Raw genomic sequence first — 24,207 nt, forward strand, 5'->3', positions numbered from 1 at the left:
TTAGATTAAATGCAACTTTATTAATCCATCGGGTGGGTTCCTCCGGGGTTTTCACACAGCTGAATAAACGTCAAACAGAAAATTGATTAAACAGAAGTGTGAGACGGTCGAGAGTTTGCTCCAGTGTCCTGTAATATTTTAGATAGCAAGGAGCAGACGGCGAGTTTATTAAACTCCACCCACACAGCGGTGACACAGATCTGAAGGCTGGACCATCCCATTTCATAGCCTCGCACTTCTGGCCTTCTCGGTCTTTGCAGGACCCGGCCCACGTAGGCCAGGAAGGCCGGGTCCTCCGAAGGATGCGGCCGACGTTTTGGGACACAGCTACAGACACACAAGAAAAGCCAGAGAAACAAAGACAAATCCAAAGAATCCATCATACTGAGTCAAAGTGATCACAGGTCTGCTTTGTTGGAGCCTTCAAAGTGGAACATGTGGACTGTTCCTTTATTACTACCACTGAAGGCCACGCCCCTCTGCTCATGTGATCACGTGGTTTGTAGGAACGCTCCTCTTCCTCAGAGGATCCACCTGTGCTTCCTCTCCGCTCTCCTCCACCTGTTACAGTGAGGGAACGTCCTCCATGATGGAGGAGCTGCTGGAAAGTGCTGAGAGCTTCCTCCAGAGTGAGACCTCTGTCACAGTTCAGAGGATCTATGAACTGATCGATCAGCCATCAGAGGAGTCGGATCAATGGAGCTGCTTCTGTTCCTGATGTCCCTGTTTGATCCTGGACCTGAACTCTCCCTGCAGAGGAGACACACACGACACCTGCACTGTACTTGGTGACTTTAAATATGTTTTGCACATGGACTTAGCTACGATTGAGCATGCTATATTTGATGTGTTTTCTAAATATATTTTTAGATTTAAGCCTTACTCTCAGACAATTAACACCACTGAAGCTGAAACTGAGGCAATAAATGGCTCCTTTCCATGCAGAGGAGTAGCTGCTCTACTCTGACCACCTGCTCCTCCCCTTATATCTAAGGCAGAGGCCAGCCAACCTCTGGAGAATGCTGATTGACCCCTTTTACGGTGCTTTGGGTATCTGACTATGATGCCTCCTGGGTGTCCAGAGGGTTTAGGGGCATGAGGAGGCCCCAGGGAGGAAGCAGGATTTGCTGGAGTGATTATATGTCTCGGCTGGCCCGGGAACGCTTTGGTGTTAACCTGGAAATGCTGGAGGAGGTGGTCAGGGAGAGGGAAGTCCGGACTTCTCTGCTTAGGCTGCTCGCCCCACAACCCTGTGGGGTGCTGTGGGTGCAGGGGGCAGTGCCAGGGGAGGATGGCTAAGATGGCTGAACATTACTCTGTCACAGTCCTGGGTTGGTGTTTGTTTTAGATGTTATCATGGCTTTTTGACTACTACTGTTTTAGTCTGTGTTTAGTATTTTTTCTTCTTGGTTTGTGATTTCTTGTTCTTAGGTTTTGGTTCCTGAGCCTCTCAAGTCAAGTGTAGCTTTAGTTCTGTCTTCATGTTTTTTCTTGTTCCAGTCATTTCTCTAGTAACTCTTGTCACTGTGTCCTGTATCTAGTCCGTGCTTCTGTGCTCCTGCTTTTGTTTTTCCTTCGTTTCTTGAGTTTAGCTAAGTTTCTAGTTTTTCTGTTAATTTCCTATGAAAGTATTTCTAGCGAATGAAGCTACGCTTTAAGTTTCCATCTGTGAGCCCTTCATTTGGGTCCTTCCTGCATGTCACACAGCACATCATGACAAACTCAAAGAAACACTCAGTTTTCATCAGTCAGGTTCTGCTGTGTCCTAATCTTAGAGTTTTGATAATGGTCTATCTGTGAACTCACACCACTGACATGTTTGCTGTTTTGTCTCCCTGCTTCCATTTAGGCTACAATTTACTAACATAGCAGCTCTTTTCTGGTGCGTCACAAGTTGCCAACACTACCCATTTATAATTCCCTAATTGAAGCCAGAGCAGGTTAAATTCATGCTATATGTTACCATGGTAATTTACTGTTAAGTAAACCAACACACACATCTACACACACCGACTCAGAATGAAGAGAAACACACATATGAACACATCTGCACTCGTTGATTGAGTGAGAAATGACACACACACACACGCACAAGTCGAAATGCTGATTCAATTCACTGAGAAGTGATCCACACACACACACACACACATGCTTGTGCAATGAAGAGTGATCCACATTTTGTGATTGAGATTTAATTGTGTCAAGAGATTTATTCTAAAGACACTTCTTCAGCTGAGAATCTAAAGGTAGAAACACACAGACGCTGCAGCTTTTACTTGCAAGGGCATGATCACAGAACGCTCCCACCAGAGTGGGGCCCTGTGATGTGCGCTCTGTTCTTGCACTTGTCTTTATTTATATACAAAAGTAATACAACAGTGAATACATCTATTCATAGGCAGAGGGATGTTAGTGTGTAGGGAGTGTGTATGTGGTTCTGAAGGACGTGGCCCCTCTTCTTGTTAGTGCAGATAAAAGTGTCCAGCTCTCTATGGGGCGCCGTTTGTAAAGTGAAACATGCTGAAATTAATGACAACATTGTTCCACATTTAGCTCAAAACCTTACAAAAACATGTTTTTTCGAGTAATTTTTTACAACATTTAGTAAAATATTTGTAACTTTTCATCAAATGTTAAATATTAAATCTAAATATTATATTTAAATCTAAATGTTAAATCTAAATGTTAAATGTTAAATCTAAATGCTAAATGTTAAATCTAAATGCTAAATGTTAAATCTAAATGTTAAATGTTAAATCTAAATGTTATATTTAAATCTAAATGTTAAATATTAAATCTAAATGTTATATTTAAATCTAAATGTTAAATATTAAATCTAAATGTTAAATCTAAATGCTAAATGTTAAATATTAAATCTAAATATTAAATGTTAAATCTAAATCTAAATATTATATTTAAATCTAAATGTTAAATCTAAATGCTAAATCTAAATGTTTAGGCTAATATGCAAATTTATTGCACGGATCAATGGAAATACCAAAATAAAAGCTTCCCGAAAACCTCCGGTGCAAAATTGTGTCTGTTCTCCTCACTTCTCCCCGCCATGTTCTGCTTCACTTCTTGCCTACGAGCATGTCCAGCGATTTTGCTGGACATGTGCTGCAGCGATTGTGAAGTGGAGACTGCAGCTGCTAAGAGTGCATTACTGCTGAACCTTTGGATGGCCGACAAAACGGATCTTCTGATGTTTTCAGCTAAATTGCCGGACGTGCTTTCTCATGGTCCGTGCCGGGTTATGGCTGAATTCCAGTGGAATGACGTCCCACCATAATAGACGTTCCAGCCATGTGTTGCAGCCCTAAACCTAACCTTATCCCTAACTATAACTTTATTCCTAACCTTAACCATGGGGTGGGGTCCCTAACACAAAAAGACAAGAAGTCACATATATATAGAAAGACAAGCACAGAAAGGACGGGATGTCAAAAAAGACAGGGGGTGCCATTAAAAGACAAAGACAAACAAAGAGATGAAAGAAAACAAAGAGAAAACAAGTGAAAAACAAAGAGAAAAACAGTAAGAAAAATATAATGTTTCACAAAAACTAAGAAAGAATTTTTCAAATGAAAACACAAATGGGTGGAGCTAACACAAGTATAGAAAGCCAAGGGAGGTAAACAGAAAGACAAAGACAAGACACACTGGGTCGGCCTGAAGAAGGCAAAAACATGCCGAAACGTTGCGAACGGCCCAGTGATGCTGGAGTGCACTAAAACCCTAGATAAGGGCAATTCTTTGAACCAGGGCAGGGATACCACCACCCAGCCCCATCAATGGCCCGTGCACCTTAATAACAGGTCTATTAACACAATGACAGTGAAGTTGAATTCTATTCTATTCTATTAGACTGCTTGGCGACATGAGACTGTGATAAACAGGGTCTTTAATGCAGACCTTTCAGAGATTGTAACTCATGTTTCTGCTGCTAGATGATAACAACAGGAGATGACCTTCGGGTCATGAAAGCCAGACAGGAGTGTGGGTGTAGATTATATCGCATATCTTGTCGGTGAAGCTTTAGATTTGCAGGAGGTTTCGCGCTGTGCACATCTCCTTTCCAGAGGGTTTTTTTGAATAAAGTGATTGAATATATTTTGAATACACTGAGTCAGCGTCTTCTCTGTCCAGCGTGAGGACTAAAAGAATCAGGTTGATAGAAGTATTTTGATTTTTTTAAGCTGTAATGTAAAAACCCTGTAAAACAAAAAGCAAAGAAAGGTGATATTGAGATAGATGATATTGATTCTGATGGTGTTGAACCTTGCGATCATCAGCAATGAGAATCAACAATTATGACAGGAATAGCTGTGGTTCTTGAGCTAGTGACAAACAAATTTACCTTCACAGCTGTGAAGGTCAGTATGAGGACTGATAGGAAGCTGAATGTTAAACTATCCCAAATGACACATTATTTTTTATTAAAATGAGAAATTTAGTAGAATCATCTATCATAAAGTATAAGTGACTGGCAGAAAAAGTGAATGACAAATATCTGCTTTGACATTGATTCGGCAGAGATTAGTAAGACTTCAGTGTCCTGACTTTATAAACTTCATATCGATTTATTAAATCATTTACAGTATTCCTGCAAACTGATGTTTGATCCTTTGGTGCTAGAGCTAAACCACATCCATGTATAAGAAACTATTAGAAAAGTATTTTTTTCTTCTTTCAAGAGTTAGACCAAATTAATTTTATGCTCACATTACTGGGATTTTAAATTTACAGACTGGAAAAATCAAAAGTTCTTTGTCCCCATTTATTCATCAAGAATTCTTCTTTTTAATAGTCATGGGAATCTAAATGCATAGTGATAAAAAAAAATAATGCATGCAAAGATTTAAAAATCCCATGATCACAGTTAAAGTGGCACCTGAACAATTTGAACATGTTTGTCTAACTTAAATAAATGATAGTTATGGTATGAAATCAACACATAAAGCAGGGACCAGAAGAACAAACAGCACAGAGAAGTGCGTGGTCAGCTTCTCGAAGTCTTTGAAAGTCTTCAGCAGGAACATTATTCCCAAAGAAATGTCTGTCCAAACTCTTCCGTCATTTGACAACTGGGCCGTGATGTGGTAACTGTGAAGAGTTTATCATTCATGTAATTCTCTTTATCAAACTGACTACATCGATACACATTTGTACTGGAAGAGCAATAGTGTTTGCAAAAGATTCATATTTGTGGTTGTGTAGGATTGGTTTGTGCACTTATTTGACTCATTATTATCTCTATTGGTCAAGTTAGTTGCAACAAATAACTCTGAAATTGAAACAGCTGGAATTGAACCACAGGATGAAAGACTAAGGTTACAGCTAATGATATTTCAAAGTTTACCTGTGGGAACCAACTGGGCAATACTAGTATAGTACAGCTCTGTTTTTAACTGTGATACAGGCACATCACCAGCGGAGGATTAGGAATTGTTCATAAAAAGCCAATTCCTAAATTCCTAATGTCAGAAGTGGATGCTAACTTTACAGTGACTCTTTCCAAATGCTGAAAATTGTGTAAGGACAGCACGGATCAATAACTAATAATTCCTGTCTTATGCCTAATGACAAAAAAGAGAGACCAACCTAGCTAAATGTAAACTGTTTATATGTTAAAGGTTCTAATGATGGAATACTGCAGTATCGTTAAGTTCATCAAAAAAACACGGATCATTGTTTATTGAATCTGATAGTGTGAAAAAATAGCGCCCATCAATGCTTGTATATTTAATGCGTCAGTGTTCCTGTGCACTCAAAGTGCTCCATATAGACGCTGCAGCACTGATCCCAGCAAAAGTAAACGACACACCTTCAAAAAGTGTAGGCACAAACAGGCAGACGTCTGCTCACAGTACATCTGAATCTATGTTTGTTGATAAAAACATTATGATGAAGTCCAAAAAGCAGAAATCCAAAGAGTCACAGGAAACACAAGGTGAGAGTTATCAGCTCCAGGGCTTAACATATGGAATGTCCTCAAGGAGAAACTCGTCCAAAATCACAGTGGAAAGATGACAAACATCTTATGTGATGTCCTTCTGTCTCGGTGGCCGGTGAATGTTTCTGACCACACACTTCACCATCCACTCAATGCCTTCATTCACGCCGTCCCTGTACGGAACAAGCAGATTGTTTCATATTTCTTTTAACATCTACAGAGTGTGAAATTATTTAAGACTAACATTTCATTGAAAGCAATACAAAAACACATGAAACGTTAAAACTAAGGCATTTCCTAATATACGCTCATTTTGAATTTAATACTGCTGTAGCTGCTGCCCGGACCAACAGCAGCTACTTAGCAATGATAGAAAAAGGTGAGTCTTTGAAAAATGAAGATGGGCCAGTTCACCAGTCTGCAAGCAGACAACAGTAAACAACGAGGACTGAACTCAAAAAGGTGCAAAATATTTCTTCACAGAAAGGACAAGGCTGAAAGCTCAACAGCTGGGATGTTACTTTAAAAACAGACAGAGTGGAAATCACTGCATCTGCTGAGAATTACTTGTGAAATCCACTGCATCCACTAATGTGACTTTAGACAAACAAAAACAAATGCTAATGTCTTCTCTGAGGCTCAAGCTCATTTAAGTTGGGTTGAGGAAAAGGAGGGCTGTGCAATCACATTCTGAAACATCCACCCTTGTTAAAAAAGGATGACCATCCATCTTACAGTTCAGAAGAATCTGTGATGGTGCAGTTTTCTATTGATCGTGGCACGAGGAACTTTGACCCCATTAATGCTGCTGGAAGTGCAAACCTGTCAACCATTAAAAACCTCTGGCACACTTTGAAAATGAAATGAAAACATTACAAAAAGGTCTTTTGACTATTTCCAATTAAATTTAGGATTTTAATATTTGGAAATCACCACTTTGTGGTTGTTTTTGCATTTTAAGTGAAGGGACTGTAATTAAATGTGAGAAAACGTTTGATGCAATGTTATTATTTGAATTGTTGAAGGCAGTCCTTGTCTATTAACAGATGTGATCATAAACTTAAATTGATGCAAATTTGCATTCACTGTAATTGAATCAAATAAAAACACAATGCTACATTGCATCATGTGTGAGAGCAAGCTGTTGCAAACAAAGTCATCATTTAAAACTGTTGTAGTCTTACCCTGTGAGAGCAGTGCAAGGCTGGACTAAACAGTCTCTCTTGCCAATCTTTGGAGCACAGTCACTGAAGGTTGTTTTAATGTCGGGCACCGACAAACAGTTCTGAGAAAAAGAACATACACAAGACTGAAGGCAGTGACCAAGTTCAAGATTCTAGGTCATTATTGTCAACACACACACAGTGTACAGCGTCCCGAAATGCTGTTTCACCCCAACCACCTCAATGGTGTATTTATGAGAATATAAAAAATACATCTCCAAGAGATATAAAACTAGAAATTACAAATAAATAATAACTCGCTAAATTTGGGTAAAATTAAGAGATAAGAAGGTTCTATTACTAACTATATCTATGTCCAATACACAAAGATAGGACAGAGACAATACGAAGTGGATTGTGCAGTAGGTATTGAATACCAGTGCATGTGTAATGAATGAATGCTTGGTGTGAATAAAAAGTCCAGGTACCGGTACATCTTGCTTATTAGCCAGCACGAGGAGCGGAACGCCTTCCAGTGCCTCACTGCTGATCATTTTCTCTGGAAGAGAAGAGAGATCAATCACTGATTCAATAATACAGCACTCTGAGAAAGTACCTGCACCTTTTCTGATTCCTTCATTTCTCATCTCATATTCGTCACACATTTCAGATCTTCAAACTGATCGTAATATCAGACAGATTGTCCCTGCGTCTGTGTGGCTTCCTCCCACAGTCCAGAGACATTCACTTAGTGGAGTTAGGTTAACTGGTGAGTCTAAATTGTCCATAGGTGTAAATATGAGTGTGAACGGTTGTTTGTCTCTGCTGCTGGCACTCTGTCCATAGTGTTTCGCCCTATAGTAGCTTGGATAGGCTTGAAGTTCAGACTGCCCTTCTCTGTGCCAAGCTGGTCTGGACGAATGGAAGGCTCCGTAACATGTTTTGTCTCCAAATAATTAAACAGTTTATCCTTTGCACAGAATGCTCTGATGGTATTTTGTGACAATGGTGGGGAAATAACCTTGTGGGGATAGGTTAATTGATTAATCTAAATTGTCACTAGGTGTGAATGTGCGAGTGAATGTGAGTGTGAATGGTTGTCTGTCCCTGTGTGTTAGCCCTGCGACAGACTGGCGACCTGTCCAGGGTGTACGCCGCCTCTCGCCCTATGACAGCTGGGATAGGCTCCAGCGCCCCCCGCGACCCTGAAAAGGATAAGCGGAAGCGAATGGATGGATGGATGGATGGATGGTGGGGAAATAACCTAAAATGATTTTATGCTTGTTATTCTTCTTTGCCAAAAGACATGCAGACTGCTGTTGCACTCTGCTTTGTTGTTTACGCCCCTGCAAAGTACAATTAAGGCCTAACAAAGACAACCTGAGTGTGTGTGTGTGTAATAGATTACGTCAACTATTAAAATCGTGGACAACTAATTTAATAGTCGATGTGTCGTTTGAAGCTTTGAAAGATCACAAAAGACGCAGGAATAAGTAGCAGGATTTAAGAGTGTAATAACGGACTGAAACAGAAGATGGCAGCACTGCATGTACAAGGATGCCAGCTGCCGTTAAACCCCGAAGAAGAAGAAGAAGTAGCTCTGTCCCAGAATTCATAGCGCAGCCCAGCTCAGTTTCCAACAATGGCGGCAGCTAGTTAGTTTTAATATTACTCTTATTATTCTTTCTGGGTCACAAAATAAACGTTTAACATATTTTCAGGTAAGAATGTAGCTGTGTAAACCTCAAATATCTGCTCAGTTTATCAGGACACCACATATTTTCAAAAGCGCTCCGACGTTTTCGCAGACGTCTGTTACCCACTAGCTCGATAGCTAGCCGGGGGCAAGGTCACTAGAGCCGTGAGAACAGCGTTTTCAAACCCCCCGCCGTCTTTCGCTACTCAGGTTAAATATATATGAGTCACTTAGATAACTTAAAAATGTTATTGTTTGTTATTGTTTTTCAGTATTTTATTTGTTCCTGAGTAAATCGGTTTGGCTGAGATTAAAGTTTTTACACTGAATAAACGTCAAGCAGACAGCTGATTATCAGAAGTGTGAGATGCTCGAGAATTTACTCCGATGTCCTGTTATATTTTAGATAGCAAGGAGTTTATTAAACTTCACCGAAACAATCTGCAAATTTCATTAAAATTTAATAAACTATCATCTTGTCTTTATTTTTAGTTAGCACAGACCTTACACACTTAAAGCTGTAAGCTAATGATAGTTATATAAGAGCAGATGCTGCTGGTGCAATAAGCTGTACGTTTTACGTTCAATGGATGCATGCTCTGATTAGTCGACTAATCGCAAAAATAATCGGTGACTAGTCGACTATCAGAATAATCGTTTGTGGCAGCCCTAGTGTGTAAGGCCATATATTACAGACTTCCATAATAGGGCTTATATATACTGTGATGTTTATAGTAACCGTTATGACTGCATTTCTAGTTATAAGGTTTGGGTGGAAATGATCTCTTCACACAGGGACAGGTCGATCTGAATACCTTTTTAACCTTAATAAACAAAATCTTTGTTTATTTGACCTTATTTGGCCCTGAAGAAGAGTTCTGAGATCCAAAAACCTCAAATATAATAACCTATATGTGGCAATACAAACAACTGTAGCAAACAGCATAGTTTTGTCATTTTGACTTTCAGATTAATCTACTGATCTTGAAGGCGAGGTCAGAGATCAATATTTTTAATATTTATGCAGGACTTTCTATGTGTTATATTTTCTACTTGTGAGAATCACAGTTTATATGTTCTAAGGATTTTTGTCACTTTTTGAACAATAAATCATGAAGTTTACCTTAAAAGATATCGGTGCATGCAAGCCAAATTTTTATGGATCGTTAACATGACCCCACAGTTTTTATCAGAATTCACACAAACATTTTCAAACTATCATGAAGACAGACAGAAGGTCGAAGGCGCGCACAAACACTAGCAAAAACAAAACCTCCTTGGCGGAGGGATTAAGGGGCAAGTGCTTTGTCACAGCACTATGAATGTCAGAAGAAATATCAATGTTTCCATTTTTCCATTTGTTCAGTAAATAACACAGAGACAAGAAGGTTACTCACCAAAGGCCTCCTTTGATTCTGACAGACGCTCTTCATCAGTTGAATCTATCACATAGATGACTCCATGGGATTCAGCGTAGTACTAGATACAACCATGAAGAGGAAAACACGTCACAACATATATGTATATATATATACACACACACATATATATATATATATATATGTGTGTGTATATACATATATATATATATGTGTGTATATATATATATATATATATATATTAGAGCTGGGCGATATGAGATTTTTTCATATCACGATATGTTTTTTTCATTTCAGGCGATAACGATATCTATCACGATATGAGCCAAATAACTATATTTGTAAGATTTAAATGTGCCGTTGCTCACAAGTAAAATGTGAAATAATCAGCAGCTTGTTTTTATTTAAATATTTATTTCCCATAATAAGTTCAACAGGGTAGATGTACTTAAGGAACATGAGACTTTTTCAGATAAAGGCAAATATTGCAAACTACACAAAAGGCAGCCGCTAAAGCGTTTAAGTTTCAAAATAGAACAAACGAAACAGACTAAACTGTCAATTCCACTTAGAAACAAAATATTAATTCTAAAAATAAATCTTAGTTTGTTTTACAGAAGAACAGACAAAACTGACTAACTTTTGTCAATATCAAATAAACTGAGAACTAAAAGGAAATTCTCAATCTCTCCTTGTTGTATAGCTGAGCTTTTCAAACAGTTTTAACAGTTACTTTAGTCTGACAAAAGCCGAATGACGAATCAGCGCTTCCAGTCAGAGACTGAGGCTACGTCCACACGTACACGGGTATTTTTGAAAACGGAGATTTTCCGTTTTCGTTTTAAAAAATAATCCCGTCCACACATAAAGGCAGAAATGAAGGAAAACGCTGCTATGAACATGCCAAAGCAGCAGGTGGCGCTAGATTCCTAACCGTGCCGAAATGTTGGCCAATCAGAAGTCTAGAAGCCTCGGTGGGAAAAAGTAAACAAAGCTGGGGCATAGAAGCAGAACCGAGTCGTATGTGTGGAGGGACAGTAACTGTGTGTATATGTAAGCATTTAAACACTGCAGAGAGTACAATTAACAGTATTGTAGAAATTCATTTCACCGAAACAATAACGTGGCGCACAGTGTGACGCATGCACCAGTTTATTGTATTTCCAGACTTGTTTTCGGCACAATTTACAGTGCACGCTACTCTGTTTTTTGTCAGACTTGAAATAGCCGAAATACCTTCACACTACGGAACTTCTATGGCTCTTCCGTTCGACAATCTCTCCGGCGTTGGAACCATCATCTGTTTTCTCTTCGGTCACGCTCGGTTGATTTTTCTAGTCGGCACACTCATTTCCTCCATTACCCGCTGGCTGCTTCCCAAACAAACACACGTGCGGCTTGGCACTTGTGCTGTACGTAACAAGTCACGCTACGTGACGCTGCGGCTGTGATTGGTTCGGCTCTGCGCTACTTAATTTGGATTGGCTGACCTTTTTTTTTTTGAGGACAAGAGCGGCGAGGTCTATCGCGATAGCTTAATTTCTCTATCGAGTAAAAGTTATATCGCGATACATATCGTTATCGTTCTATCGCCCAGCTCTAATATATATATATATATACACATACATACACAGACACACATATACACACACGCGCACACATATATATATATATATATATATATATATATATATATATATATATATCTGCCATCACAGTGGCAGATATCCAAGAAAGGGTCTCCAGTATGAAGAGTTGGACAGCACCAGGGCCCGACATGGTTCACGCCTACTGGCTGAAGAAGCTAACTGCACTCCACGAGCGTCTGGCAGCACAAATGAACCAGCTGCTAGTTAACGAGAGACACCCGGAATGGCTAACTGAAGGCCGGACGGTCCTGATCCCCAAGGACCCCAAGAAGGGACCGGTCCCCTCCAACTACCGACCAATAACCTGCCTCAGTACTACATGGAAGCTCCTGTCAGGCATCATATCGGCTAAGATGAACAGGCACATGGGTCAATACATGAGCGGGACACAGAAAGGAATTGGCAAGAATACCAGAGGCGCAAAACACCAGCTACTGGTAGACAGAACAATCAGCCGAGACTGCAAGACCAGACTGACCAACCTGTGCACTGCCTGGATTGATTACAAGAAGGCCTATGACTCAATGCCCCACAGCTGGATACTGGAATGCCTAGAATTGTACAAGATCAATGGGACCCTAAGAGCCTTCATCAGGAACTCAATGGGGATGTGGCGTACAACACTAGAGGCCAACTCCAAGCCCATAGCACAAGTCACCATCAAGTGCGGGATCTACCAAGGAGATGCTCTGTCCCCACTGCTGTTCTGCATAGGCCTGAACCCCCTCAGTGAGATCATTAACAAGACTGGCTACGGATACCGACTACGGAACGGAGCAGTTGTCAGCCACCTCCTGTACATGGATGACATCAAGCTGTATGCCAAGAGTGAACGAGACATCGATTCACTGATCCACACTACCAGGCTATACAGCAATGACATTGGAATGTCGTTCGGACTGGAGAAGTGTAGTCGGATGGTAACAAAGAGAGGGAAGGTAGTCAGAACTGAGGGGATTGAACTACCAGAAGGCAACATTGCAGACATAGAGGACAGTTACAGGTACTTGGGGATCCCGCAGGCGAATGGGAACCATGAAGAGGCCGCTAGAAAAGCTGCAACCACCAAGTACCTGCAGAGGGTCAGGCAAGTCCTGAGGAGTCAGCTGAATGGTAAGAACAAGATCCGGGCCATCAACACGTACGCCCTGCCCGTGATCAGGTACCCTGCTGGGGTAATAGGCTGGCCAAAGGAGGAGATAGAAGCCACTGACATAAAGACAAGAAAGCTCCTTACCATGCATGGAGGGTTTCACCCCAAGTCCAGCACCCTGAGGCTGTACGCTAAGCGGAAGGAAGGGGGCCGGGGACTGGTGAGTGTCAGCACCACAGTCCAGGATGAGACAACGAACATCCAAGAATACATTGGGAAGATGGCCCCAACTGACCGAGTGCTCAGTGAATACCTCAGGCAGCAGAAACCCAAGAAAGAGGAGGGAGACGAGGAACCATCATGGAAGGACAGAGCCCTGCACGGTATGTACCACCGGCAGATAGAGGAGGTGGCTGATATCCAGAAATCCTACCAGTGGCTGGACAAAGCTGGACTGAAAGACAGCACAGAGGCACTAATCATGGCAGCACAAGAACAAGCTCTGAGCACAAGATCCATAGAGGCTGGGGTCTATCACACCAGGCAAGACCCCAGGTGCAGGCTGTGTAAAGATGCCCCAGAGACAATCCAGCACATAACAGCAGGGTGCAAGATGCTAGCAGGCAAGGCATACATGGAACGCCATAACCAAGTGGCCGGCATAGTGTACAGGAACATCTGTGCCGAGTATAACCTGGAAGTCCCGAGGTCAAAATGGGAGATGCCCCCAAGGGTGGTGGAGAATGACCGAGCTAAGATCCTGTGGGACTTCCAGATACAGACGGACAAAATGGTGGTGGCTAACCAACCGGACATAGTGGTGGTAGACAAACAGAAGAAGACGGCCGTAGTGATCGATGTAGCGGTTCCGAATGACAGCAATATCAGGAAGAAGGAACACGAGAAGCTGGAGAAATACCAAGGGCTCAGAGAAGAGCTCGAGAGGATGTGGAGGGTGAAGGTAACGGTGGTCCCCGTGGTAATCGGAGCACTAGGTGCGGTGACTCCCAAGATAGGCGAGTGGCTCCAGCAGATCCCGGGAACAACATCGGAGATCTCTGTCCAGAAGAGCGCAGTCCTGGGAACAGCTAAGATACTGCGCAGGACCCTCAAGCTCCCAGGCCTCTGGTAGAGGATCCGAGCTTGAAGGATAAACCGCCCGCAGGGGCGTGCTGGGTGTTATATATATATATATATATATATATATATATATATATATATATATATATATATACTAGGGGTGCAACGATATTCGTATTGATATTGAACCGTTCGATACAGTGCTTTCGGTTCGGTTCGCATATGTATCGAACAATACAACATTTGTAATTTATTTTATCAACTTTCCTTCTGAAGATGCTGTCTGTGTTGAGCGCTCAGTGAATCTGCGTTCGACTACTCCGCCTAGGCTGCACTGTCGAGCGCAGATCCACTGAGCGCTCAACACAGACAGCATAGTCAGAAGGAAGAGCGCAGGGCAAGCTAGCGAGACAGAAGTTAAGCTCTCCTTTTAACATGGACCTCCCCCACCCTCATTCAGATCTGGCGTTTGGAATTATTTTGGTTTTCATGTGACGTATGACCCTGAAGGTAAGCTCATGGACTAAAGTAAAACAGTATGTTGGATGTGCCACGCAATGCTCAATTACATGGGTGGGAGCTAGCGTGTTAGCGCAGTTAGCTCGTTAACGTGTTGGCTGTCTAGCCCCACGCACGGGGTGATCGGCGGTAGCTCGTTAACGGAGATTTGCCGTGTTGTGGCGTTAAGGTCATTTCAACGAGATTAACCTGAAAGCACTAGCGGTAACACAACGAATATGACTGCACATTTACACCGACATCATCCTAGTGCAAAGACAAAAACAACAAGCATGCTACTAACTTTAGCCGAGTCATTTAGACAGCTGTTAGCACATGATTCTCCTTATGGGGACCTGATATGTTTAATATGCTGCTGAGAATATAGCCCAGAAGAAGCGGATAGTATAGCTTTTATTTTGGAAAGAGACATTTCTCTGTAATAAACTCTCTTTTCCAAAGATGAGTGATTCCTCAATCAGATACAGAGCTCGCAATATCGCTAGCCTGACGTCCTGGGGATAGCGATTTTTTTCAGTCGGGCTACCAAAATCTATCTCTTCCCTGCCCGTAGGGCTATTGTAGGAAGGAAAAATATATGTCAATGCTTTTGCATTCTTTCGGAAATGTAGCTGGGTAATTATGTCATTGGCATCGGTGAGCCACTGTCAATATGTGACATATTGGTCAGGAAAGCGATTCCGCTCCCTGAAGACCAACACAGAGAGACTGAGGAGAAGCTTCTTCCCGCAGGCGATACGGTCTCTCAATCACACCACCACACAGTACTGACCCACACATATGGTTCTTACACACACACTGGACTTTCTGGACTTTGGTTTTGCACAACACTGGTCACTATATTCTTCATTTCCGGTTAATACTTGTACAGCTGCTGTTATTGTGTATATATTTATTTATATTTAGATTTCTTCATACATTCTTATATAGTTCTATATTGTGTATTGTGTATTTTGTTGTACAGTTATTTTATTTTCAACTTTAATTTATATATTTATCTGTATCTTATTCTTCCCAGTTAAATTTACCCTTCATTCTAATTTGTGTTGTACAGTTATTTCATTTTTAACCTTAATTTATATTTTATTCCTTCCTAGTTAAATTTACCCTTTTTAATTTTTCATATTTATTTCCTTTCTTATTCATAGCCTTTTCCTTTTTTGTTTTCTTTAGGTCACGAGCAGTTGTCCAAGCATTTCACTACATATCGTACTGTGTATGACTGTGTACGTGACAAATAAAAAATTTGAAATTTGAAATTTATTGAAATCGTGTTTGAATTTGCGCTTGTTTTTTTGCTTTCACTTTGCAATCGTGCGAACTGTGTATAGAGAGCGACAGCACTGATCTGTGAGTGATGATAATTTGTGCACCAATTCCTCTGACATCGTCTTATTAATCGTTAGCACATGATTCTCCTTATGCTGCTGAGAATATAGCCCAGAAGAAGCGGATAGTATAGCTTTTATTTTGGAAAGAGACATTTCTCTGTAATAAACTCTCTTTTCCAAAGATGAGTGATTCCTCAATCAGATACCGGAGCTAGCGATTTTTTTCAGTCGGGCTACCAAAATCTATCTCTGCCCTGCCCGTCGGGCTATTGTAGGAAGGAAAAATATATGTCAATGCTTTTGCATTCTTTCAGAAATGTAGCTGGGTAATTATGTCATTGGCATCGGTGAGCCACTGTCAATATGTGACATATTGAAATCGCGTTTGAATTTGCGCTTGTTTTTTTGCTTTCACTTTGCAATCGTGCGAACTGTGTATAGAGAGCGACAGCACTGATCTGTGAGTGATGATAATTTGCGCACCAATTCCTCTGACATCGTCTTATTAATCGTTAGCTTACTATGCAAACATGACAAGTGAAATCTCCCGCAGCTTAAACATGTGAGAGGTTGATCGCGCAGAGAATCGCTGACCGTCATTGTGAGTGTGTGTGTAAAAGCAGCAGGATATATATTTTAGTTCTGCTGAGCCAAATAAGACAGGTCAGGGTGAAGAAGTGACAGCCAAAGAAAAGCTTACCACAAAACGGAGAAGTTATGACAAATCAGACTATAAGGCAAAAAGAAAGTGCAGCTTTATGGTTTCATGGACAAAATAATTTCTGTGGCTGCAATATGACGAGCTAAATAACCAGGGCTGCACATAAGTGGTCCGCAGGTGTGCATTCGCTGTCAAAATAAAAAACAAGCACAAGGGTTAGGGTTAAATTTAAAAACTGTACTTTTGAGTTAAAACATATATTTATAATTTTAATAAATGACAAATTAAAAAGGCATGAACATTTTTTTTTGTATCGAAAAGATATCGAACCGTGACACCAAAGTATCGAACCGAACCGTGAATTTTGTGTATCGTTGCGCCCCTAATATATATATATATATATATATATATATATCTGCGGTCTTAAAGAAGGCCCAACAGCGTCTCCACTTTCTGAGAATCCTCAGAAAAATGGACCTGAAGAAGGAGCTGCTGACCGTCTTCTACTGCTGCTCCATTGAAAGTGTGCTGACATATTGCATCGGTGTGCGGTTACAACAGGGCAATAGCCCTAATCAATGTAAATAGCTGACCTGACTGGATACCTCCCTGGACTTTTTAGGGGGAGGTAACAATGTTTAAAACAATAACAATAATATTTATATTTATAACAAGGTGCAATAATAATTAATGTGCAATAATAACAGTGTGCAATACACATACACGTATTCTTCTTTTTTATACTAAGTTAATATACTGTGTTGTTTGTTGCGTTGTGATGTGTCATATTGTGTCGTGTTGTGTTATATGTAGTGCCGACGTAGGACAGTTTTTCCAATTTCATTGTACTACTGTACTATGTATGACTGTGCAATGACAATAAAGAGTTATCTTATCTTATATAAATTCACGGTTCGGTTCGGTTCACTCATCTTTGGAAAAGAGTTCATTACAGAGAAATGGCTCTTTCCAAAATAAAAGCTATACTATATGCTTCTTCTGGGCTATATTCTCAGCAGCATATTAAACATATCAGGTCCCCATAAGGAGAATCATGTGCTAACGGCTGTCGTAGGCTACGTTCACACTGCAGGCGAAAGTGCATCAAATCCGATTTTTTTGACCCTATGCGACCTATATCCGATCATGGTGTGACAGTGTGAACGGCACAAATCCGATATTTTCAAATCCGATCTGGGTCACTTTCGTATGTGGTGCTGAATCCGATACATATCTGATGTTTTAGAAAGCGACTGCTGTTTGATGGTCATGTCGCATTAAATCCATCTTTTACGTCACTGACCCAAGACAGACTCCAATTATCAGCGCCGGAGAAGACATCGCAAGCGCTTCCTGGCCATCCAGTGTAGATGTTAGTGAAACTGTTGGGAAGACAACGTGAACATTTTATTTGTTCTGTATAATCTGCAGATTCTGACAGAACTCTGCAGCTATCCTTTGAAGCAGCGCTCCTCTAAAACAGCAATAAGGATCATTATTAGGTTATTTACATTATTATGTAAATAACAAAATAACTTAAAGCAAAAATTGGGAAACGTAAAGTCCGAAGTCTTTATATTAACGGCCATCAGTCAAACAATGCTGTTGGTCTGGGTCTAAACAGAGCGCGTTGTGTGTGACGTCTTCTTTTGCGCATGCGGGCCGCTTTGAGCGTTCACACTAGAGCGCGTTTGCTGTCGCATTTTATTTGTAGTGTGAACGAGCAGACAAAAAAATCGGATTTGATCAAAAAATCGGAATTGAGCATCAAGACCTGCAGTGTGAACGTAGCCTAAATGACTCGGGTAAAGTTTGTAGAATGCATGCTTGTTGTTTTTGTCTGCTTCCACTTGTCTTTGCACCAGGATGATGTCGGCGTAAATGTGCAGTCATATTCGTTGTGTTCCCACTAGTGCTGTCAGCGTTAATCTGAAATGACGTTAACGCCACAACACGGCAAAGTTAACGAGCTACCGCGGATCGCCACGTGTGTGGGGCTGGACGGTGTCAACACGTTAACGAGCAAACTGCGCTAACGCACTAGTTCCCACCCATGTAATTGAGCATTACGTGGCACATCCGACATACTGTTTTACTTTTGTCCATGACGCGCTTACCTTCAGGGTCATACGTCACATGAAGACCAAAATAGTTCCAAAGGCCAGATCTGAATGAGGGTGGGGGAGGTTCAATTTGCCATGTTGCAACGAGCTTAGCTTCTGTCTGCTAGCTTGCGCTGCGCTCAGTGGATCTGCGCTCGACAGTGCAGCCTAGGCGGAGTAGTCGAACGCAGATCCACTGAGCTCTCAACACAGACAGCATCTTCAGAAGAAAAGTTGATAAAAATAAATTAAAAATTTTGTATTGTTCGATACATATGCGTACCGAACCGAAAGCACTGTATCGAACGGTTCAATATCGATACGAGTATCATTGCACCCCTAATATATGTTTATTTGGGTTGGTGGTTGTATTCCTGAAAGTACTGCTATACTGCAGTTAGCAAAAGCCCATTTCAGAAGAGCAATTCACTGCAGTAATTGGCAAGTAATTTAAAGACCCATATTTATTTTACACAACAGGACAAAAACAACATGTCAAATTCTAAAATTAAGAATTTCATCAAAATGTAACAAGTTTGTACACTTCCAGCTCTGTGTTTGGGACTTTGTAGTTCTTCAATGTATGTTTCGGCTAATTGTCGTGTTGGAAGATAAATCAACAACCGAATGTTGCTGCTGACTGCTTTAACCTCCTAGGACCTGGCGTCCACATATGTGGACATCACATTTTGGGTTATTTAGATCAAAATACTCAATTATGCTCTACAAGGGCCTGATGTCCACTCACGAGGACATTATCCTGCTACTGTTCTATCAATTTTTAAACGAATATCCTCATATGTAGCTCTTATTTTTCTAAAGATCTGGTAATCCTTTGTATTTATGTTCATCGGGCCCCAATATGCCCAACTATCAAAGAGAAATTAAAAATGCATGCCGTGGAAGAGTTTGGGTCTTAGGAGGTTAAGTTTACTTTCAAAATCTTCCTCCTTTCTTCATGATCCCTTTCACCTTGATGAGATTTCCAGTTCTAGACACTCTGAAGCATCCCCACACCTTAATACTCCCACCACTGTGTTTAAATGTGGTGTTCTGTGGATTGTATACCTCTGCCTTCTTCCTCCAAACATAAGCAGCATCTCTAAGGCCTAAGAGTAGTAGTTTCGTCTCACCTGACCACAGGTGATACTTTCAGTATGCATAATGTTTCTCCAAGTTATCCTTAGCATACTGTCTGGCTTCAAGGTGTCTCTTCTGCAGAAGTGGACTTTTTCTTGGTGTGCAACTTCACACTCCATTCCTGCGCAGGGTCTCAGTGATTGTCTTATTTGAGACTGCAATTCGTGACTTTGCTAAGTCATTTAGTGTCTTAACAGTTGTTCAAGGGTCTTTGGCACATCTCTCATTCATTTTCTTTCCAGAGTTTGAAATCTTTTGCTTCCTACTTCTGCAAGGCTTGTTCTGTACTGTTAAGCTCTCTTTGAATTTTTCTGTGATACTTCTGGCTCCAGTTCTTGAAACGTGGATATGCTATGGTCATTGTGTATACCCATCTCCTGCTTTGTGAGCACAACAACTTTTCTTCTCAAGTCTAAACTGATTTCTTTTGTTTCTGGCATGATGCTTTCTCAAGTGACAGCTTCAACCCTTGCCTGATATTTTAATACTCAGAATAAATTAGAACATAACCCTCTGTTTTAGCTGGATTTTACAAACTTTAAAGATAACAAAGTTAAAACACAACATTGGACACTAGTGATTCGTGTTTTGGCTCAATCAAAAAGTCAGATTTTAGGGTGCTAATAATATCAAACCTGGTAATATTTTTCTAAGAAATCTGTTATTCTGTTATTGTGTGTAAACAGAAAAACAATATGCTTTCGAAAGTATTAGCATGTGTAAAAAGGCTATGTTGAAAATCCCTTGAACAACTTGGAAAATGTTGACAAAAACTTCTGCCCTCTGCAGGTGGTAAAAGGTGTTGCCAAATATATCTGTGTGGCCTGTCCAGGTGCAGTCTATGTATGCTAAACACAGTGAAAATATTACATCTTCAAAAATAGAAATACTATCTATGTTAGTGTAGAGGATGTGAAAAATTCCTCTTTTTTAACTCACTTTATCCCACAGAGACTGCAGCTCCTCCTGACCTCCCAAATCCCAGAACATTAGACGAGCCTTGCCAACATCAATTGTGCCAACTGTAAAGGAAAGCAAGAGATTCCCAAAAATGTTATAGATCAGCAGTTTAAATCAAGAACGTTCTGTGAGCTAGAAAGAAAGGTAGCATTAGAACATGAAAGATTACATAATTGCATTGATTTGTCCTTTTCTATACCATAATGGTTAAAATATGAAATTACAATTAATTCCTGCAGTTACTCATCAAAAAAGAACTAATAATCATTTTTCATTGTTAAGCAGTAATTACACACTCAAAAAGCAAGCGATTCCTGCTACTTTGACAAGGCAGGAGAAAACTGTGAAGGAGGTCATGCTGAAGCAAGCCCAACACTGTTACATTCACTTACTGTTCAGGCCAACTGTAGTGGTGATCTTGGATAAAGTCATCCCCTTGTAATTCTTACTAAACTTTGTTTTGGTCTGTTCCAGGAAAGTCTACAGACACAGAAAATAAGAGTAACCATTAGACTGGTGAATTACTCAGGTGATGAGCACTGTGTAAGTATCTGTGCATGTGTAAAACAAAATTAGCTAAACTTCAGGCAGCTCATTTGCAGGTGGTGGCCACAGACCATCATGCTCTCTCTTTCTCCTGCCTGATTTTTTCACTTTTGCTAGTGTCCTTGTCTTTGACAGGATCAAGTGGGACAGTTCATTCAGGCAGTCTAACCCCTTTAGAGTGGCACATTCATAAGTGATTTCTTATTGTTTATGCTCCATTAATAGCCAGATTGATAACCGTCATTTACTTTAATTTTTTCACCCACTTATTTAGCTCAATCATCCAGGTAAGTTAATCCGTTCTGTAACTTGGGTTTTGTCCTATTTACTGTTCATGATTTCTTGAGACAAAGAGCGATAGACCACAAAGCTAACGTAAACAAGAGAACATAACACCGCTTTCAATAATAATAATAATAATAATGGAGTGGATTTATATAGCGCTTTTCAAGGCACCCAAAGCGCTTTACAATGCCACTATTCATTCACTCTCACATTCACACACTGGTGGAGGCAAGCTACGGTTGTAGCCACAGCTGCCCTGGGGCAGACTGACAGAAGCGAGGCTGCCATATCGCGCCATCGGCCCCTCTGGCCAACACCAGTAGGCAAGTAGGGTAAAGTGTCTTGCCCAAGGACACAACGACCAGGACAGAGAGCCCAGGGATCGAACCGGCGACCTTCCGGTTACAGATGCGATTCCCAACCCCTTGAGCCACGGTATGCACATAGCCAATGCTATGTGCATAACCCAGTTAACCAATTATATAACACAACATCACTTTGATACCGTTTTTCCGGCGTTATCCAGTCCCAGGATCAAAACGCAGTATTCATCCTTCTGGAACATGTACTTATATAATCCAGATAATAAAGTGTACATCTTGAAAAAAGTAAACATAAACAAAAACGCGTCCGTGTTCGCTAGTCCTAATGTTGGCTAGGTAGCTTAGCTTAGCTATGAGGCTAAACAAGCAACACGCGCCACTGTGGCTTCATAATACTCCCACTAAACATGCCTGTGTGCGAGTAGGGGTAGAATAACATGTATGCACTCATAAAACAAGTCGGAAAGCCGTCGTTTAAAAGCACACTTCTACTATGATAGTCTGAACACAATGCTGTTTCTACGTGTCACGTATCTAGGAAGTGCCACTGTATGAATTATGGGAAATGAAGTACATATGGATTCTACCACATTACGTTAGGTGACGGTGTTTTAGATATAAAACTTCGTTTCCCAGGAGGAAGTTCGAAAGCGTGTTACATCATTTTAAAGAAAAACGCAACAAATATAGAATGAATTGATTTGTTCCAGTAGCTGTAGAAAGTTCAGAACCAGAGCGTTATTAAGTGAGTGCTGACAGTCTCAATAACTGTTTGTTTTTTAATGACGTTTCATCTCTCAGCCATTCAGAAGCGAGGACCTGCAAAGACAGTAAAACATTCTCTATTACAGCGTCAATTTACTTATATTAAACCCCTGACTTCATTCCTTCACCAAGCAGTAAGTCATGTTTTACTTAGGGCTTAAATACTTATTCATTTAATGTAATGCAAATCATGGACTTCTTTTGTCTTTCGGGGGTGGGAAATATTCCATCTCTCTCTGTAAGAATAAAATGACCATGTTACCATAAAAATTAGAGACTTGTTGTTTTTTGTTTTTGTTTTTGTTTTGTTTTTTTTTTGGGGGGGGGGGGGGGGGTTGTAAATAAGCAGGCATAAAATTCAGCAGTGGAACAAATAATTATATCCCCTACTGTTTATGGATGCTGCTGAGTTGAAAGTGGAATAGGCTGAATGACGATTTGAACATTCCCTTTATTAAAATAAAGGTTTACAGTGGGTGACACCATATATTTAAATAATACGATATATATATATATATATATATATATATATATATATATATATATATATATATATATATATATATATATATATATATATCAAGTTAAATATTTTATCCATCTTTCCACTTTCTTCTGCTAATCTGGACCCAGGTCACGGGGGCACCAGGCTAACCAGAGAAGCCTACATCTCCCTCTCCCTAGCCACCTCCTCCTGCTCCAAGGCGTTCCCAGGCCAGCCAAGAGATATGGGCTGTTTTCCAATTCAGGGGCTGCATCATTCGGAGGACCCGGCCTTTGTGGTCTACGTGGGCCGGGTCTTTGGAAGACCAAGAAGGCCTGAAGTGCGAGGCTTGTGAAATGGGACAGTCTAGCCTCCATCGCACTGCTCAGTTTGCCAAGCAACCTGAGCAGCGCAGCTGTTTGACAGAAATGAAGGAGAAATTTGTTTTTACATGTGCTTTGTTTGATTAGTTGAGTATCTGAGGCTGAGACCACAGGACTGTAAAACATGATTGTTGGGCTTCATTTCTGTACTGAACAGTCATTTCAAGGTTAGCTAGTAAATAACAATTAGCTAATGTTGTTCATGAGACTAAAATCATCTCACTCTGGTAATGTAAATATAATATGGTCAACAGCAAAGTTATTATATTAATCATTATTAGTTATTAGAGCAGTGAACATGAACTCTGTGTCAAATACTGAGCTTCAGTACAGATTCAAGTTGCAGTTATTTATATTTCCTATCACCTTAAATCTTCACTCAAAGACAAGTATCTTTGACAGTGTATATATTGATGTATTATATATATGTAAGAGACAAATATTGTTCTTTTAATATGTTGTTACTAAATTTGGCTCAATGCTTACATATATGTGTAAAAAGCAAATGTAGGAGCTGTGATAACTGTGTCTGATAGAATGAAGAGTAGACTGATATACGAAATATTCCTTTATTGGGTGAGAAAATCAGACCATGTCATAACTGCTTTAAGTCATACAGAATAGATATCAGAGCCTTAGACAGGCTGACTTCTGCTAAATGGGTCAAACTGGGCAGAAACACATAACATCCT

At 40.5% G+C, this 24,207-nt stretch overlaps 1 protein-coding gene across 1 annotated transcript; it reads right to left on the reverse strand.

Annotated features, from left to right (window-relative positions):
• Window positions 1-4,766: 4,766 nt before the first annotated feature.
• On the reverse strand, window positions 4,767-22,444 carry arfrp1 (ADP-ribosylation factor related protein 1). The gene is made up of 7 exons (XM_086291047.1): window positions 22,066-22,444; window positions 21,122-21,209; window positions 20,709-20,791; window positions 10,213-10,294; window positions 7,608-7,678; window positions 7,141-7,241; window positions 4,767-6,129 (listed from the first exon to the last, which is right to left on the reverse strand). Exons 1-7 carry the CDS (start codon window positions 22,174-22,176, stop codon window positions 6,042-6,044), a joined length of 624 nt encoding a protein of 207 aa, XP_086147173.1. The 5' UTR covers window positions 22,177-22,444; the 3' UTR covers window positions 4,767-6,041.
• Between the last annotated feature and the right edge of the window lie 1,763 nt (window positions 22,445-24,207).

The sequence above is a fragment of the Aulonocara sp. 'chitande type north' Nkhata Bay genome, linkage group LG5, assembly GCF_057382095.1.
Source record: "Aulonocara sp. 'chitande type north' Nkhata Bay isolate Kocher_YH1m ecotype deep benthic linkage group LG5, A_spYH_male_GT1.1, whole genome shotgun sequence".
NCBI classification, from domain to species: domain Eukaryota; kingdom Metazoa; phylum Chordata; class Actinopteri; order Cichliformes; family Cichlidae; genus Aulonocara; species Aulonocara sp. 'chitande type north' Nkhata Bay.

Coding starts and splice junctions, on each gene's coding strand:
- arfrp1 (XM_086291047.1), bottom strand. CDS start 22,176: ATGTTTACTTTTTTCAAGATGTACACTTTATTATCTGGATTATATAAG. Junction 20,792..21,121: donor CACTACAGTTGGCCTGAACA/GTAAGTGAATGT, acceptor TTTCCTTTACAG/TTGGCACAATTGATGTTGGC. Junction 7,242..7,607: donor CTAATAAGCAAGATGTACCG/GTACCTGGACTT, acceptor TCTTTTTCTCAG/AACTGTTTGTCGGTGCCCGA.